Genomic DNA, 15,911 nt, shown 5'->3' on the forward strand with positions numbered 1-15,911 from the left:
TGGTGGGGTGGATGGGCAGGTAGATGGGATGTGGATGAGTGGGTTGAGTGGGTGGATGGGAATTTGGGTGGGTGGTAGCTGGCTGACAGGACCAGATGTTGGTTGATTGGTGGATGGATGAGTGGGAAGACAGGAAGTGGATGGGTGGTTTGAGTGGGTGTTTGGATGGATGGGTGGATAGTTGGTTAGTTGATTGAATGGATAGATGAATGTGGATGAATGGGTAGGGAGATGAGTGGGTGGTTGGACATATGGATGAGTGGTGGATGCAAGAAGGCAGCAGACCTGTTATGTATTCACGATGGGGTAGTTCTGGAGGCTGTGATCCTTGGGGTTGGGTGGAGAAGGGGGGCTTAGCATTGGGGACCTAGGGCAGCTCTAGGGGCCTGTAGATGCTGAAGTCCAGTGTGGATAATGGGAAAGGAGGGAGAAGACTTGTGGTTGGAAGGTAGCTGATTGGGGGCAGGGGACTGAAGGATAAGGATTGGCTGAGTGGAGTTTTCAATGACCTATAAATGACCCATGGGGGAACTTCTCTGCCCCCTCCCCACTCTTCTGGTGCTATTAGCAGGCCTAGCATTGGAAGAACCAGTAGGGTGATGAGGAGCTATTGGGGGCAGGGGGACAAGTGTGTTGTCATGGAAACAGACCCTCTCCCTGGACTCTCAGGCCGCGCGGCCCCTTTAAGGGTGACCCGCCTGGCCACTCCCAATATGGCGGCGCGCCCGCTGACCGCCCCCTCCCCGGGCGGCGCGGGGGGGGAGGGGGGCCTGGACCTCCCCATCATGGCGGCGCGGCGGGGCTGTCGCGCTGAGGTCACGGCGGCGCGCCGGGGGGGCGGGGCGGCGGGGGGAGCGATTTAAAGGGACAATGTCCCCCGAGCGGTGGAGGCGGCGGCGGCTGCGGAGGCCGCGGCACCGGCACCGGGAGCGGCAGCGGCGGTAGCGGCAGCGACGGCCGCACCGAGGAGGGGAGCTTCGAACCCCGGCGCCTGGCCGGCGGCACCGCCTCCCCGGTGAGGCCCGGCCCGGCCTGGGGAGCCCGCGGGCGGGGCGGAGCCGGCGCGGGGAGGGGGAGGCCGGGGCCGGGCCGGGCCAGGCGGGACCCCCCGGGGCGGGGGGCGGGGGCGGGGCCTGCAGGGGCGGGGCCTGGTCGGGGGCGGGGCCGTTCCGGTGGGGGGGAGGAGCGGGGGTCTTGGGGCAGGTGTCCCCCCACCTCGGCGCGTCCCACGGGGTCTCCCGCCCCGAAGTGCACGGGCGGAGGGAGCGTCTCCCGGACCCTGGCCCAACGAGGGGTGCGCTGGCGCGGCGCCGCCCCCACCCCTGCGACCCCCGGGGGGCGTCCAGGCGGGAGGCCCCTTCCCACGCTGCCAAAGTGCTCCGAAGTTGCGGTCCCGCCTGTTCCCCGCGGGCAGTGCCCACCCGGTGGGCACCTGCAGGTGCTTCCTCTGGGCCTGGGCAGGGACCCCCGCCACGACTGCCAGGCCACGGACTGGCCCCCTGGGAGCCCCCAGGCCCCCGAGGGCAGCGCCTTCAGCCAGGCCTGGAGCCCGGGCCCCGCCCCGGTTGCCTGGGCCCGGCCTCCCCACCATCTCCCTGGGGAGGGCGCCTCATTCCTGCCCTTCACTTTCTGCCATTACCTTGAAGGTATTTATAGGTGGAGAGGACAGCACCCACCCCCCACACACACACGGCCTCCCCAGGGTCCTCATTTCTGGACCAGGAGCCCCATCCGTCGTTTTTGTCCGCAGACTAGAGAAATCTTGGGAGGGAGGGATGGAAGAGCCCAGGCTGGGTATGCATGAGGGGTGATGTTGGGGAGAGGAAGGGTTAAAGCTGGGGTCACTCGAGGCTGTGTGTGAGGGTGAAAGGGTTAATGAGAACCCTAAGGTCCTGAGGGGATGGGGGTTGGAGTGTGGGAAAAGTGCAGAGGTAATGATGGGGGCACTTGGGATAGTGTCTAGGATCTGAGTGCAGAAGTGGCTGGGATGCCTGCTGAGGCATGGGCATAGGAGATGCATGTGCATGGACGCGAGGGCACAGTTGGGAAAAGTGCAGCAGTGTGTGAATGAAGGGAGGCACCTGGGAGAAGTGATAGGATTAATGTTGGAAGAAAACAAAGTGCATGAGTTTGCATGTGTAAAAATGGGGTAAACTGAGGCAGTACAGTACAGGAGCTGTGTAAAGAGGAGTTACCGGTGGGGAGACTGGGGCATACTGAGGATAGAGGCCATCTGGGATATGATGCATATGGATAAGGCCTCAGCACCCTTTACTCAGCTCTCCTGGGCTGGGAGGTAAACTGAGGCACTGAGCAGCAAGGGTGAGGATTGGGGCTTCAAGGGAGAAGAAACTGAGGCACCATCCCTTTCCTACCTCCCCTAAGCACCTATCTCTCTGCCCCCAGACCTACAATGCTTTGCTGAGCCAGCCTAGCAATTGAGTGGAGCCAGGCAGAGAGCATCCATGGATGGGCCCCTGGCAGGCGGCCTGGCCGCCCCAGATCGTCCTCGTGGCCCTGAGAGACTGCCTGGCCCAGCACCGAGGGAAGACATCGAAGGTGGGGCCGAGGCTGCTGAAGGGGAAGGTGGCATCTTCCGGTCCACCCATTACCTGCCTGTCACCAAGGAGGGACCCCGAGACATTCTGGATGGCAGAGGTGGCATTTCTGGTAAGAGGATGGGCCCTGTGGCCCTGGGGGAGCATCCAGCCTGGTCCCTGAGGTTCCAAGAGGGCTAGGTCACCCAGCCAAGCAGGGTTTGAGATGGGATTCTGATTCTGCTTGGGTCTAGAGCCTTCTCTTTGTACTCTGCTTATTTTCCCATTTTACGGATGTGAAAACAGAGGCCCTGGGAGCCAAAGACCTGATAAATGCCCCCCCACCCCATGGGTGGCTAGGAGCTGGGACTCGAACTCAGTTTTGCCCCGTTCCCTCCTTTGAGCACACTCATTGGGTCCAGGTGCCCAGCTTAGCACCCTGAACATACTGCCCTGAGAGCCCACTTGTTCCTCAGGCATACCCCATTCCCATCAGTCTATCCCAGCTCCCTCTTGCTGCACTGTCTTGGTGAGTCCTGCTCCTGAGCCATGGGCCAAAACAGCATGTGCCCTCTAGTGGCTGGGGAGGGACTGGGTAGTCAGGGACACCAGCTACCCCTTTGTGCCTTGGTTTACTCAGCAAAAGGGGATCTCACACTGTCCCCACCTCAAGATTTGTTATTCATTCATTAAATACTCGGCAACTACTATGTGTCAGGCTGTGTTCTAGGTGCTGGGGATACAGCCGTAAACAAAAGAGGCAAAACTCCCTTCCCACAGAGGCCTGACATTATGGTAGGAGGGACAGAAAACAACCAACTATATAAATAACGTAAGGACAGGTAGTGACAGGTGCCGTGAAGGTATTAAACAGAGGGCCAGGATCATGCCTGGAGGACCTGGGAAACCTCCCTGAGTGGGTGGAATTTGAGTGGAGCATTGAATGAATGGTGGGAAAGATAAGCCAGGTGGTGGGAACAGCAGGCGCAAAGGTCCTGTGGTGAGGAGGAGGACCAGGCGGGAGGAGCAGAGTGGTGGGGGCAGTGCAGGCTGATGCACCAGATGTCTCCCTTCATCTGCTTGGCCTGCCCTATAGGCCTTGGTTTCCAGGAACTTCCATGTACCTCATCAGGAATTTCCTACGTGCCAAGCCTTCTATGTGATCATCTCATGTCATTCTTAAAAGATCTCTGTAGGGTAGCTTCAGTTATAATCATCCTGTGCTAGAGATGGGAAAATTCAGGCCCTGAGGGGTTAAGTAAGTTGCCCATGGTCCCACAGCTGGCACTAACCTGGCTTGACAGCCCTCGTCTTTAACCACCACCCTGGGTCAAGGCATCCTTGACCTGCCCCAACTCACCCTTAGCAACATGCATAATATTAGTTCACATATTTTCAGAGCACCTTCTTGGGGCCACACACACACTCCATCCTCACCCTCATGGACCCTGCCATCTGGTGCTAGGGAGACTAACCAGCCACCAGGTGTTAGGACATAGTCACTGGGGCTGCAGTGGGTGAAGCCCAGCTGGGCCCAGCCTGGGGGCCTTCTGGAGTCCTGGATGAGGAACAGTGAGTCAGACACAGAGGGCAGGAGGAGTATAGGCATCAGGTTCCACATAAGCAATGGCATGGAGGTGATGGGTAGCACCCAAAGGTGTTACACAGGGGGATGACAGGGTGAGGCCACTGAGGGTGAGAGTATCCATGCTCAGGGAACCTTAGCAACCCCCTCCTCCAAACCGTTAGTAACCGAGGCCCGGAGGTTGGCAGGACCATGTTCCAGGTCATGCAGCTGGCCAGCCCTGGCAGGCCTGAGACCTTGATTTTGTGAGAACCCCAGGGAAGCAGGGTCTGGGGCCCCGAGTCCTCTCTGGGTCTGATTCTGAGGAATTGGTCACTTCTTCTCTACCGGGCAGAAGCCCCAGGTCTGGCAAGAGAGGGGGAAGGTAAGTAGGGAGGTAGGTAGGTGCCTCCTCACTTGCTCCAGGGAATCAACCAGGCTCCAGTGCATGTGCCTAGGGAGGGGGGGAATGTGGCTGCCAAAAGGGGGCCAGACCCACCCTTAATGATGTCCTTGAGCAAATGGGGGCATGCAACAGGGGTGGCTTGACCTGGGTGGGGTCACAGCCTGGAGGTTAGAGGAGGACCTAGGCTTGGGACACGGCGCCTCCCCTGCTGCCCTCTCGGCCTGCTCGACCCCCCTTCCTGGCTCAGGCACCTGCCCTAGGAGTCTTGTGATGCCTATAAAATAGGAACAGCCTCTGGGGCTGCTGTTCCACCCCGAAGCCTGGGCCCTCCCTCACCCCAACCCTGCCCTTGGAGATCCCCAAAGGTACCCCTGGAGCAGCTACTTCTGAACTTCTCCATCTGGACACGGATGATTCCACTGCCTTCTCTCTCCTCTACTATGGCTATTGGCTTGGAGACCTCACAGCCTCCTTATAGTCCCCGCCTGACGTTTGGCCTCTCTCTCTTTGGCCTACTGGATGCCGCCAAGGCTTGGGGGCCTGAGACGGTCCACATGGATTGATGGAGTCTGGTGCGTGCTTGGCATTGGGACCAGGGGGCCAGGGGACAAACGACACATTATTTCTGCCCTTGCGTTGGGCCCCAGGCTGGGGAGGAAATCAGAGCATGGAGTGAGCTGACCCTGAGGCTCTCGGTCCAGCCTCCAGCTTCCAACCTGGCACACCTCTGGGCCAGCCCCGACCCCCGTCCCAGGCACCCTCACAGCCCTTTCTTCCCCCCTACCGCTGCGTCTCTGGATGGAGCATGTACTGTGTGATCTCCTTGGCATCCGTCGCTAGCCCTGAAAGATGGGTGGTAGCTGTCTCCTTTATACAGAGAAGGAAACAGGTGGGAAAGGTGTGCCCTTCGGTCACTGCTGGGCCTTGAACTTGGATCTGTCTGCCTCCAAAGTCTAGATTCTTGGCCATGCTGCCAAGCTGCCTGGCTTGGGGTTCCAGATGCTCGTGGATACCCTTCTCATTTTCCTTCTCTCATTTTCAAACCCTCCCGGGGACCCACAGATAGCAGGAATCCATGAGGGCCCTTTGACATGGCCACTGCCAAGGGCTGCATCCAGATACTTCATCTGACCTGCAGTGACTTCTGGATCCCTGCCAGTCATGGAGGCCCCTGGGCAAGCCCCCCAGCCCCCAGGTGTCTTGGACACGGGGCCCTGCTTGGCCTGCTTCCTCCAAAATGCTGCCACTAAAAATAGGAGCCTCGCTGGAGCTGCTCAAAGAGGCCAACACAGCCCCCTGGCTCGTGGAATCCTTAGACAACGCCAATTGCAGAATCAACGAATCTGGGACGCCCAGAATCTCAGCAGCTGGGGTCCCAGAATCTCAGAAGCAGGACGCCCACACCCTCAGACTGCACCTTTAGGCTGTGCAGGGGCTTGATGCCACTGAATGACTTGCCCTCCCCCGAGTAGCTCACATTTATGATCTTGTGTTCTCAAGAGACCACATTTTTTTGAGGTCTCTCTCCCTTGGCTGGTCCAGGCCTTGCTTTCCTAACCCTCACGCCGTCTCCAACATCCACTTTGTCCTCCCACCCTGATACCCACCCTTGCATTTGAGCATACCCTTAGTCTGGCTCTGCTCCCCATCAGTCTACCCCAGGGGGCCTCGAATGGGGGGCCACTCTGCCTGCAAGGGACGCTTTGGCCATGTCTATAGACACCTTTTGTTGTCATGACTGCAGGGCCAGGGGCCAGGGGGCTACCAGCATCTAGTGGGGAGGGGCCAGGGATAATGTGCAACATCCCGCAGTGCACAGAAAATCATCCAACCCTACACGCCATAGTGCTGAGGCTGAGAAACAGCTCGAGACAGAGCAGATGTGTGTACCCCCATCGCCACCCTCACCTTCCAGAGGCCATGTGACGGTCACAGCCCTTCTCTCAGGCTCTGTAGAAAGACCCACAGACAGTGACCACAACTTTCTGATCCCCCCATGCCGCCCCTGATGGCACTTTTGATGCTTTGGCTCCTGAGAGTCAGCTCTCAATTTCCTGGGCAAATTGAACCATGGGGGATCGGAAAAAGAACTAGCCCTGGCCCTAGCCCTCTTTCTGGACCATCCTCTGGTTGAAGCTAATCCAGCAATTGCCTGTCAGGCTCTGGATGGGGCGCAAGTTCCCCCCGTGTGTTAACCTTGGCCCAGGCAGTTGGCCTGCACCCCAGCTGGCACATTTACCCATGTCGGGCGAGTGCGGCGGGCAGAAGAGGCACAGGCCAGGATTCCTGCGGTCGCTCCAGGCGTTGGCTCCACAGGCGGATAATGGAGAGTTGGCTCTATCTGTGTGAGAGGTCCCAGGAGGGGATTTGATTCTAGGACTTAGGCCTGGAAGGGGGCCTGGGAGGCAGGGACAGGCCCTCTGCAGCTCAGGCTTAGAGCTCCTCACTCATCATCTGGCAAGTGTTGGTTGAGCACCAGCTGTGTGCCAGGCACTGGGATGCTACAGTGAATTAGGCTGAAAAAGTCCCCGCCCTCAGCGGGTGCTTCATATGCTAGCAGGGACGCAGGCAGGCAGGCATCCGTAAGAGGAACCCGGCGATTTCAGAGAGTGTGAAGAAAGAAATGAAACAGGTGACAAGAGAGAAAGTCCTAGGGGATCCCTTTGGTGAGTGGCCAGGGAAGGACTCTCCAGACGGAAGGAATAGCCAATGCAGAGGCTCCGGCGTGGCCAGAAAAAGTTGGGTGCGCTTGAGGCGTCAAGAGGAGTCAGGGCAGAGTGAGTGAGGGGCAAGGAGAGGGAATGAGGCTGGAGAGACCTGGCGACATCCCACCTTGCAGGGCTTTGTAGCTAGTGGTTGGGAACCTAGCTTTTATCAGAGGTAGGATGAGAAGTCAGGTGAGTTTTTACCAGGGTGTGATTTTAAAAAATCACCTTGGCTGCTGGGTGGGGGCAGAGAGGAGGGTTGAAGGCAGGAAGCCCCAGGGGTCCCCCAGGAGACTCCTCCGAAGAGACCCCTTTCAAGGCTCAGGAGCACAGAGGCCAAAGGCCTCTCAGAGAGGGGTGGGGAGCCGGCTGGGCCCTTCCGAGGTGCCCGGCAGGGCTCCCGGAGCTGGGGTGTTGTGAAGGACCCCGGCCAGGGGGACCCCAGCCCCTCAGGGTCTCCCCTCTCTGTTGCAGACGGGCAGCCCCATCCCGGCCTCAGCGAAGCCCTCCCCCGTGCCACCTCCGCCACCCATCGGATCAGCAGCTGGTGAGTGCCACGCTGGCCCTGACCTCAGGGAGGGCAGGGGGGCAAGCAGGATGTGCCTAGGCCCAAAGGAAGCCCCCGGGGAGCGAGAAGGGGAAAGGAGGGAATCAGGAGGCCAGGCAGGAGGAGGTGGCTCCCAGCAGGCAAGCCCCTGGGCATGTGTAGGGGGTGGGGAAGACTGGGATGAACACAGACAGTCAACTCTCATTATCCCTGCCAGGAGCAGGGCCAGAGGGACAGGAGCCTGAAGGTTAGACCCTTGGAGTCCTGTCTCTGCCAGGTGACCCTTAGAATGATGCCAGGCCTCTCTAAGCCTCAGTTTCCCCATCTGTAAAATAGAGTCCCTAAGGCGCATCTCACAAACTGGCCTTGAGGACCCCAGGGAGGTTGGACAGGAGCAGGAACTGACAGCAATGGTGATAGCAGCGACCCTTTATTAAGTCTTGGTGGGTGCTCATATGTAATAAGCGTTACAATGGGTTAATGATAGCTCCCATTTGTTGAACGCTTACTGTGGACTAGCCTCTTGGCAGAGGTTTACCCCACTGGATCTTTGCCATGGCCCTGGAGGGGGGGGTGGTCCTGTTGGTGTCACATGTCACCGATGGGGCTGAGAGAGGTGATCCCGTGATTTCTGCTCGGCCTCTCGGTGGAACCCATTTCTATACCTGTTGGGTAGGCATGATCGATAACCCCTCCTGGAGGCAGGGTCCTGAAAATGAAAGGAGATTTATCAGCAACAGTCATGATAAGAACCCACGTTGGTTGTGGGCTTACCAGGAGCCAGGCATCTGGGGAAGTGAAGCATTTCCCCAGCACGGAGTTGTGTCCTCCTCTCCCTACACTTCCCGGGATCGGGGCCAAGGTCCTCATTTGAAGGCTTGTAGTTGCGACCATTTAAATGAGCACATACCTCATGTGAACTTTTCTTTGACTGTGGATATGAGAAAACTCCTTAGATGTTGTGTAAGGACACAGGGGCTCCTGGTTTTGGGGACTCGTTCCCATTTTTAGGATTGGAAAACTGAGGCTCAGTGAGGTTGCTTTGCCTTCCCCCTTTCCCCCAAAGGAGGTCAGGGTCCTTGGGGCCAGAGGCTGAGCAGGGTCCTTCAACCACTCTTGACTCTGCCCTTGCAAGAGGGGAGCTGCAGGGGAAAGGGCATTCCCCTGAGTTGTTTATGCCACTGAGTTGCACGAAATTTGCTGGAAGGTGAGACTAAATGAACTAAATCACCCCAGTTGGGGGAAAACCTCTTGGTCTTACGCAGCTGGGGGCACAGATCAGAGCCTTGGGTCCTCCTGGGAGACAGATGAGAGTTGACTGTGCCGCCAGACTCGAGGACATGCCTTGTGACCCTGGTATGACCCCTGGTGGACCCTGCACACTCTCCCACAAAGCAACGGGGCTGGGCTACATGGACAGGTGTGTCCTGGGAGCTGAATGTGGTTTTTGGTCCAACAGCTCTGGAAGGGCCACATCCACTCCCCCTACCTCCCCGCCCTCACCTCCACACTCCCGGCCCCTCTGAGGTCACCCTCAGGCTGGGTCTCTGGGGCTTGTCTCAGACTGCCTACAAGGACCCCCTCCCCTGCCCAAGGAAGGGAAACTGAGGCCTGTGGCTAACCTGTCCCCATTGGCACTTCCTTGCAGTTGCTGGGATGGAGGCAGCCTGGACTTCCAGCCGGGCTCCTCACCACCCCACCTCCTGGGCCACTTCCCTGGCCCCCCTGATGGCCAGGGGACCTGGGAGCACCCCCTGGTCCAGGAAGCCAGGGAGGGCATCCCATCTGAGCAGAGGTTCGAGGACTCGGTCATTGTGAGAACTCTGAAGCCCCACATTGAGCTTGAGGGATCTAGAAGGTTCTTGCACCATCAGGGTGAAGCGAAGCTCTTGGAGAAGGTCCCCCGGGGCCACCCCAGGTTCGACTGGCTCCGAGACACAGATGAGCAGGCCCCATCCCAGGATGCAGAGCTGCACCTGGACCTGCCGCCCCAGCCCCTGCCCCTCACCTCCTTCAGGACAGTGCTCGTCCCGGTGGAAGATACCACTAAGACGTTGGATGTGACGGTGGTGGACACCAGAGAGCACCTGGCAGACCTCGAAGGGCTGGCTCAGCCATCGGAGTGGGGCCTCCCCAGGTCGGCCTCGGAGGTGGCCACGCAGACCTGGACGGTGAACTCAGAGGCATCTGTGGAGCGGCTGCAGCCATTGCTGCCCCCGATCCGGACGGGGCCCTACCTGTGTGAGCTGCTGGAGGAGGTGGCCAAGGGAGTGGCCAGCCCAGATGAGGATGAGGACGAGGAGCCGGCCGTGTTCCCGTGCATCGAGTGCAGCATCTACTTCAAGCAGAAGGAGCACCTTCTGGAGCACATGAGCCAGCACCGCCGAGCCCCGGGCCAGGAGCCCCCCGCTGACTTGGCCCCACTGCTGGCCTGCGGAGAGTGCGGCTGGGCCTTCGCCGACCCCGGTGCCCTGGAGCAGCACCGGCAGTTGCACCAGGCCTCCCGGGAGAAGATCATCGAAGAGATCCAGAAACTGAAGCAGGTCCCCCCAGGCGACGAGGGCCGGGAGGCACGGCTGCAGTGCCCCAAGTGCATCTTTGGCACCAATTCCTCCAAGGCCTTTGTGCAGCATGCCAAACTGCACGTGCGCGAGCCTCCTGGCCAGCCTGCCAGGGAGCCCTTCAGGAGCGGCAGCGGGGCTGGCAGTCCAGGCCCTGATGCCACCACCCTCACCTACCGATCCTACCGAGCCTCCTCAAGGCTCAGGGGCTGCGTTTTCTGTGGCTTCCCTGCGCCCAGTGAGAGCCTGCTCAGGGAGCACATGAGGCTTGCACACGCCCAGCCGCACTGGGAGGACGATGCCGAGGCTTTTGAGGAGGACCCTGCCAGCCAGCCGGGCACTAGCCAGGATGCATATGCCCGCTTCCCTGATGCTGCTGAGGACTACTTTGGTAAAGCTGAACTGCTCTTGGCCCCCTCGTGGCAGGAGAACCCCGCTGGATATGACCCCAGCCTCGCCTTTGGCCCAGGCTGCCAACAGCTGGGCATGAGGGATTTCCCACTGTCAAAGCCCCTTCTGCACGGCTCAGACCAGAGGCCCCCCGGAAGGCCAGCCTTTCCCTCACCTCTAGCATCCACCCCCTACTCCTTACAGCCCAGTAGAAACAAGAGTGTGGTCCCCCCGCAGGGGCTCCCGGCCCAGCTGAGGGACCAGAGACACCCTTGGAGCGAAGAGGAGGAAGACATACCACTGGCCTCGGAAATGGACTTTTCCCCCGAAAATGGGGTTTTTCCACCCCTAGCTGCCCCTGGCCTCATCCCGCAGCTGGCCCTGGACCTGAAGCGGACCTTCCGGAAGGCTCTGAGGGCAGCTGAGGCCTCGCGGGCACAGCAGCAGCAGCTCCGAGGGATGGTGCCGCTTGTGCTGGTGGCAAAGCTGGGGCCACAGGTCATGGCTGCGGCGACCAGGGTGCCCCCAAGGCTGCAGCCTGAGGAGCTGGGGCTGGGGGGCGCCCATCCCCTGGACTTCTTGCTCCTGGAGGCGCCGCTGGGCGGCCCGCTGGGGCTGGATGCCCTCCTGGACGGGGACGCAGCGGTGGCCCTAAAGCACGAGGAGCGCAAGTGTCCCTACTGCCCCGATCGCTTCCACAACGGCATCGGCTTGGCCAACCATGTCCGGGGCCACCTGAACCGCGTGGGCGTCAGCTACAATGTGCGACATTTCATCTCTGCCGAGGAGGTGAAGGCCATTGAGCGCAGGTTCTCCTTCCAGAAGAAGAAGAAAAAAGGTAGGGCGGCTTCGCTCCGGCACCCACCTCCCTCCGAGGCCCAAGAGACGCACAGCCCGGCAGCTGAGTTCTGAACCGAGCAACCCTCACTCTAAATCCTCCCATAGTGCCAAGCAGGGGGAAGTCAGGGCCTCCCCTTCTGGAAGACTGGGAGCCGCGGCAGAGGCCACCACATCGGTGGAGGTGCGGGGACGCCCCAATGCCCTGGCCCTTCCGGCCGCTGGAGGAAGGAGTGTGGGTAGAGGAGGCAGCCCCAGGCAGGGAATGTCACTGATGTCTTCATTCGACAAATATTTATTGAGAGAGGTCCCCTCTGTTCTGGGCACCTGGGGACACAGCAGAGAACGAAACAGCAGTCCCTCCTCTCCTGGAGTTCATGGCCCAGTAATAGGAGGGTGGGACCCTGGCCGGCTTCAGAACCCCTGGGGCAGCCTGTGAGGTATGCAGATTCCCAGGCACTAGGGTTCTGATTCTGGAGGTCTGTCTCCAACACGAGTGCCCTGGGTGGTTCTGATGCTGGCAGACATGGATCCCACTTGAGGGAGGTGCTAGTGTGGTGTTTGAGTGTGTGTGTGAGCGTGCGTGTGTGCATGTGTTTGTGTGTGTATGCATGCACGCACATATGCATGCACTGAGGGTAAGGGGCAGGGGGCAGACAGCCACAAAATTAGGCATTTACAATGGTGAGTGACCAGGGCTGTGATGGAGGAAGCTGGGGGCTGGGGAAGCCCATAGGAGGTCCCTGACTCCACCTGGGGGCATCCAAGTGGGCTCCCAGAGGAGAACATCCCTTCCATTTGGCCATTTCTTCATTCAACAAAGATTTAATTGACAGCACTGGAGTGATAGTGAGCAAAAATAGGCATGCGCTCTAGACACGAGAAGGATATTAATCGAACACTCAGCCAAAGGATTGCAAATCCACAACTGGAGAAGGATTTCTGAGGGTGGAGTCCCTGATGCCAAGAACTATGTGAGGAGAAACCTAGAAGGTCAGGCAGAGGAGGCTTCTTGGAGTGGGAGGATGGGAGGACATGTGAGCACACAGGAGCTGATACAGACAGGAGGGTGAATGGCGAAGGGAAAGGGAGGTGTCCAGGGTCACAGGTGGCACTGGCTGTGTGATCTGTGTGGGAGAAAAGCCCCGGGAACAGGGAGGGCTGGGGCCAGAGAGTCACCCCTCCAGGCAGTCCATGTCTTCTCTCCCTCCACAGTGGCTAACTTTGACCCAGGCACCTTTAGCCTGATGCGCTGTGACTTCTGTGGGGCTGGCTTCGACACCCGGGCCGGCCTCTCCAGCCACGCCCGGGCCCACCTACGCGACTTCGGCATCACTAACTGGGAGCTCACCGTGTCGCCCATCAACATCCTGCAAGAGCTGCTGGCCACCTCTGCTGCTGAGCGGCCCCCCAGCCCCCTGGGCTGTGAACCTGGGGGGTCACCTAGCGGCTTCTTGACCTCGCGTCGGCCCCGCTTACCTCTCGCAGTGCCCTTTCCACCCACCTGGGCTGAGGACCCTGGGCCAGCCTACGGAGATGGTAAGGGGAGAGGGTGCGGATTGGGTTGGGGCCCTGACCCTTCTCAGGGGCCCAGAGAGATGCGACGGTGGGTGGGGGGGAGGGACAGCCACTTCGCTTTCCTGGTAGTGTTCCAAGTCACTTTACAAAGTATGCTGACAACTGTCCTTACAACTGCCCTGCCATTTAGAGGTTATTTTTGTTTTACTCAGGGGCTGGGCCAGGGCTACTTCTGGATCCAGTTCATCCCTGCCTTGCCTGACAGTGATTTTAACACACGCTTATTCAGCTCTTACTAGAAGCCAAATATGTTCTAAGCACTTTACAAACACAAACTTATTTACATCCTCACAATGACGCTATAAGGCAGGTGTTATTATTATCCCCATTTTACAGATGAGGAAACTGAGGTACAATGAAATTAATTAACTTGCCCAAGGACACACAGCCAGAAGGGGTGGGGCTGGGATTTGAAACCCCAAACAGGTCAGGCTCCAGTGTCCTTGCTCTTAGAAACATCTTCTGTCTAGAGCAGCGCTGTCTGATAGAACTTTCTGAGATGGAAAGGTTCTTTAGATACGTCTTCTGTAGGTCACTAATGGCCACATATGGCTATGGAGCACTTGAAATGTGGCTAGTGCAAGGTTAGTTGTAATTCTGTCAGACATTGCAGAGCTGGGGTCTACATTCCGGATTTTCCTTGGTGCCTACTTTGTCCAGCAGCATTGATAACCCTTCCCATAACTGAGTGCTCGTTGTATACTAAGGTTTCATCCCATTTATGCCTCAAAACCATTCCGTGGGGCTAAGGATTGTTGTGTTCTTGTTTTGTGGATAAGGAAACTGTAGGTCATCTGCTTTGCCACACAGCCACAAAGCAGCAGAGCTAGACTTCTGAACACCATGTTCGGTGGTCTCTCCATGGAGGACAGCTTGGGAAATTCAGAAGTAACATTTTGGTGAAGGAGCCTAGGGCTGGGCACCACTGAGGGAGTGGAAAGGTGAAGTACCCAGCCTTGAAAAGCCTGACTTTGTAGGAGCCTTAACTGAATCTCAAAGCAGAGAACTTGGCAGTGAGGAGTAGGTGGGCTCTGGGGAATGGAGAAGTTCCTGAACAGGGGGAACTGTCCAGGGGCTGCTTGGGGCTAAGGTTTCCTTCTGTTTCTCCTTCCTGTAGCTTCCAGGGTCCTACCTAGATCTGTACTCTGAACTCCGCTGGACCCATCTGCAAGCCCCCTTACCAGTGAAAGGCACCTGAGGGTCTGCAAAGTGGAGAGTGGTGCTATCAAAGCCCCCTCTCCTCCTTGGACAAGGAGACCGAGACACAGAAAGGACATAGTGGCTGGTTGAAGTCACAGTTTGGAAAGAGGCAGAGTAGGGACATGACCTCAGGCTTCTTGCCTCTGCTGAAGGCTGTCGCCAGGGCATTCAGCTCACATACCTGGCTAGGTTTGTGGTGTCTCAGGGCTGGCTGAGAAGTGGAGCTGGCTCTGAGGATGGCTGGGGGCACAGGAGGTAGTTGGTAAGCTACAGCCTTGCCCTCGTCTTTTGTCACTCTGGTAGAGGCCTGAAGGTCAGGCTCAAACTCGTTACTTGGCACTGGGTCAGGCCCCCCAGGGATGGCAGCCTGTGTCCAGCAGTCAGGTTCAGCTCTGGTCAACCTGTTTCCACCAGAAGACCTATGTGGCAGCCCTTAGTCAGTGTTGACAGAGATGGCCAAGCCATTGGGGTGTCAGGATTCAGTCTGGTACTGCCCTGGCCTTGTCCATAGGGTGGGGGATGGGGGGCTCTGATCAGGCTTTCGGTTATCACCTGGTGGGCGGGGGGGCCGTTAAGGAGTGGTTCAGAAGATCCTGGAAGCCTTGCCTTAAGGAAGGATGTCCAAGATTAAGGCTAGGTCTGGGCACCCGCCCGCACCGTTGTTTTTAGAAGCATCTCCCACATCACTAAGTGGGCCGTAGGGGGCGGGTGCCCGGTTGGGGGCGGGGCAACGGTCAGATTCTGGCCCCACTCAGCTGTCAAGGAACAGCTGGGGGCAATCGGTTTGGTGTTGGGGAGAAACAGGTTGTGCCTGAAATGGGGTGCTGGCGGTCGTGTGGGGAGTTCCGTAGGACTGCGGGACAGCGCCGGCGGGGGCGGGGGGACATTTGGCTACCAGGATGGTGTGGGATCCTCATAGCTGGGATCTGGTGTCTTCCAAGATCTCCAACACGGACGGAAGAATTCCAGGATAGGGAATGGAACAGGATTCCGGGGCAGGTCCTAGCTCCTCCCGTCGGGGCTCCAGGAGCCTGGATGCTGTTAAGACAAATGCGTGTGGTCGGAGGATTCCCATTTTAGCCTTAGGGGTGTTCGGGGTGGGGGGAAGAGCGTCCCGTCCTGTCCAGGCCAGGGGTGGGAGTGCAGTTGGCCGCCGTACTCCGCGCGGCGTACGTGCTTCCGCGAACCCGGGTGCGGGCGGCTCCCTGAGGCTCCAGCCCCATCCCCCAACCCCCGGCCCGCAGGGCCGGACAAGTGTTTCGCTCGGTCGCGGCGCTCGGCGCTCGGCCGGCCGCCCTGGGCGCGCCCCGAGGGGCGGGGCGGAACGGAGCGGGCTCGGCGGCGGCGCTCGGCGCTCGGCTGCTCCCGCCTGGGGCGGCCGCCCCGCGTGCGCCGGAGCCAAGATGGCCGCCTCCACCGCCCAGTGCCGAGTGACAAAAGCGGAGAGCAAGGCGGCGGCGGGGCCGCGCGCGGGGGGCGCCCGGGAGCGCGCGCCCGCTGGGGCGCCCCCGCCCAGCCCCCCGAGCCCGGGCCCCGCGGGCCTTGCTCTCCGCTTTTGTCACTCGGCACTGGGCGGTGGAGGCGGC

The 15,911-nt window shown here is 59.4% G+C and overlaps 1 protein-coding gene across 1 annotated transcript in view; it reads left to right on the forward strand.

The window, feature by feature from the left end:
- Positions 1-897: 897 nt before the first annotated feature.
- The window catches only part of WIZ (WIZ zinc finger), a 26,480-nt gene continuing 11,466 nt past the window's right edge, over positions 898-15,911 (forward strand). The window contains 5 exon segments of the mRNA XM_034996685.1: positions 898-1,015; positions 2,407-2,670; positions 7,687-7,759; positions 9,408-11,548; positions 12,763-13,086. Coding sequence (XP_034852576.1) covers positions 2,466-2,670; positions 7,687-7,759; positions 9,408-11,548; positions 12,763-13,086 — 2,743 coding nt within the window. The 5' untranslated portion in view covers positions 898-1,015; positions 2,407-2,465.

The sequence above is a fragment of the Mirounga leonina genome, unplaced genomic scaffold (assembly GCF_011800145.1).
Source record: "Mirounga leonina isolate KUSES-001 unplaced genomic scaffold, KU_Mleo_1.0 Mir_94, whole genome shotgun sequence".
NCBI classification, from domain to species: Eukaryota; Metazoa; Chordata; class Mammalia; order Carnivora; family Phocidae; genus Mirounga; species Mirounga leonina.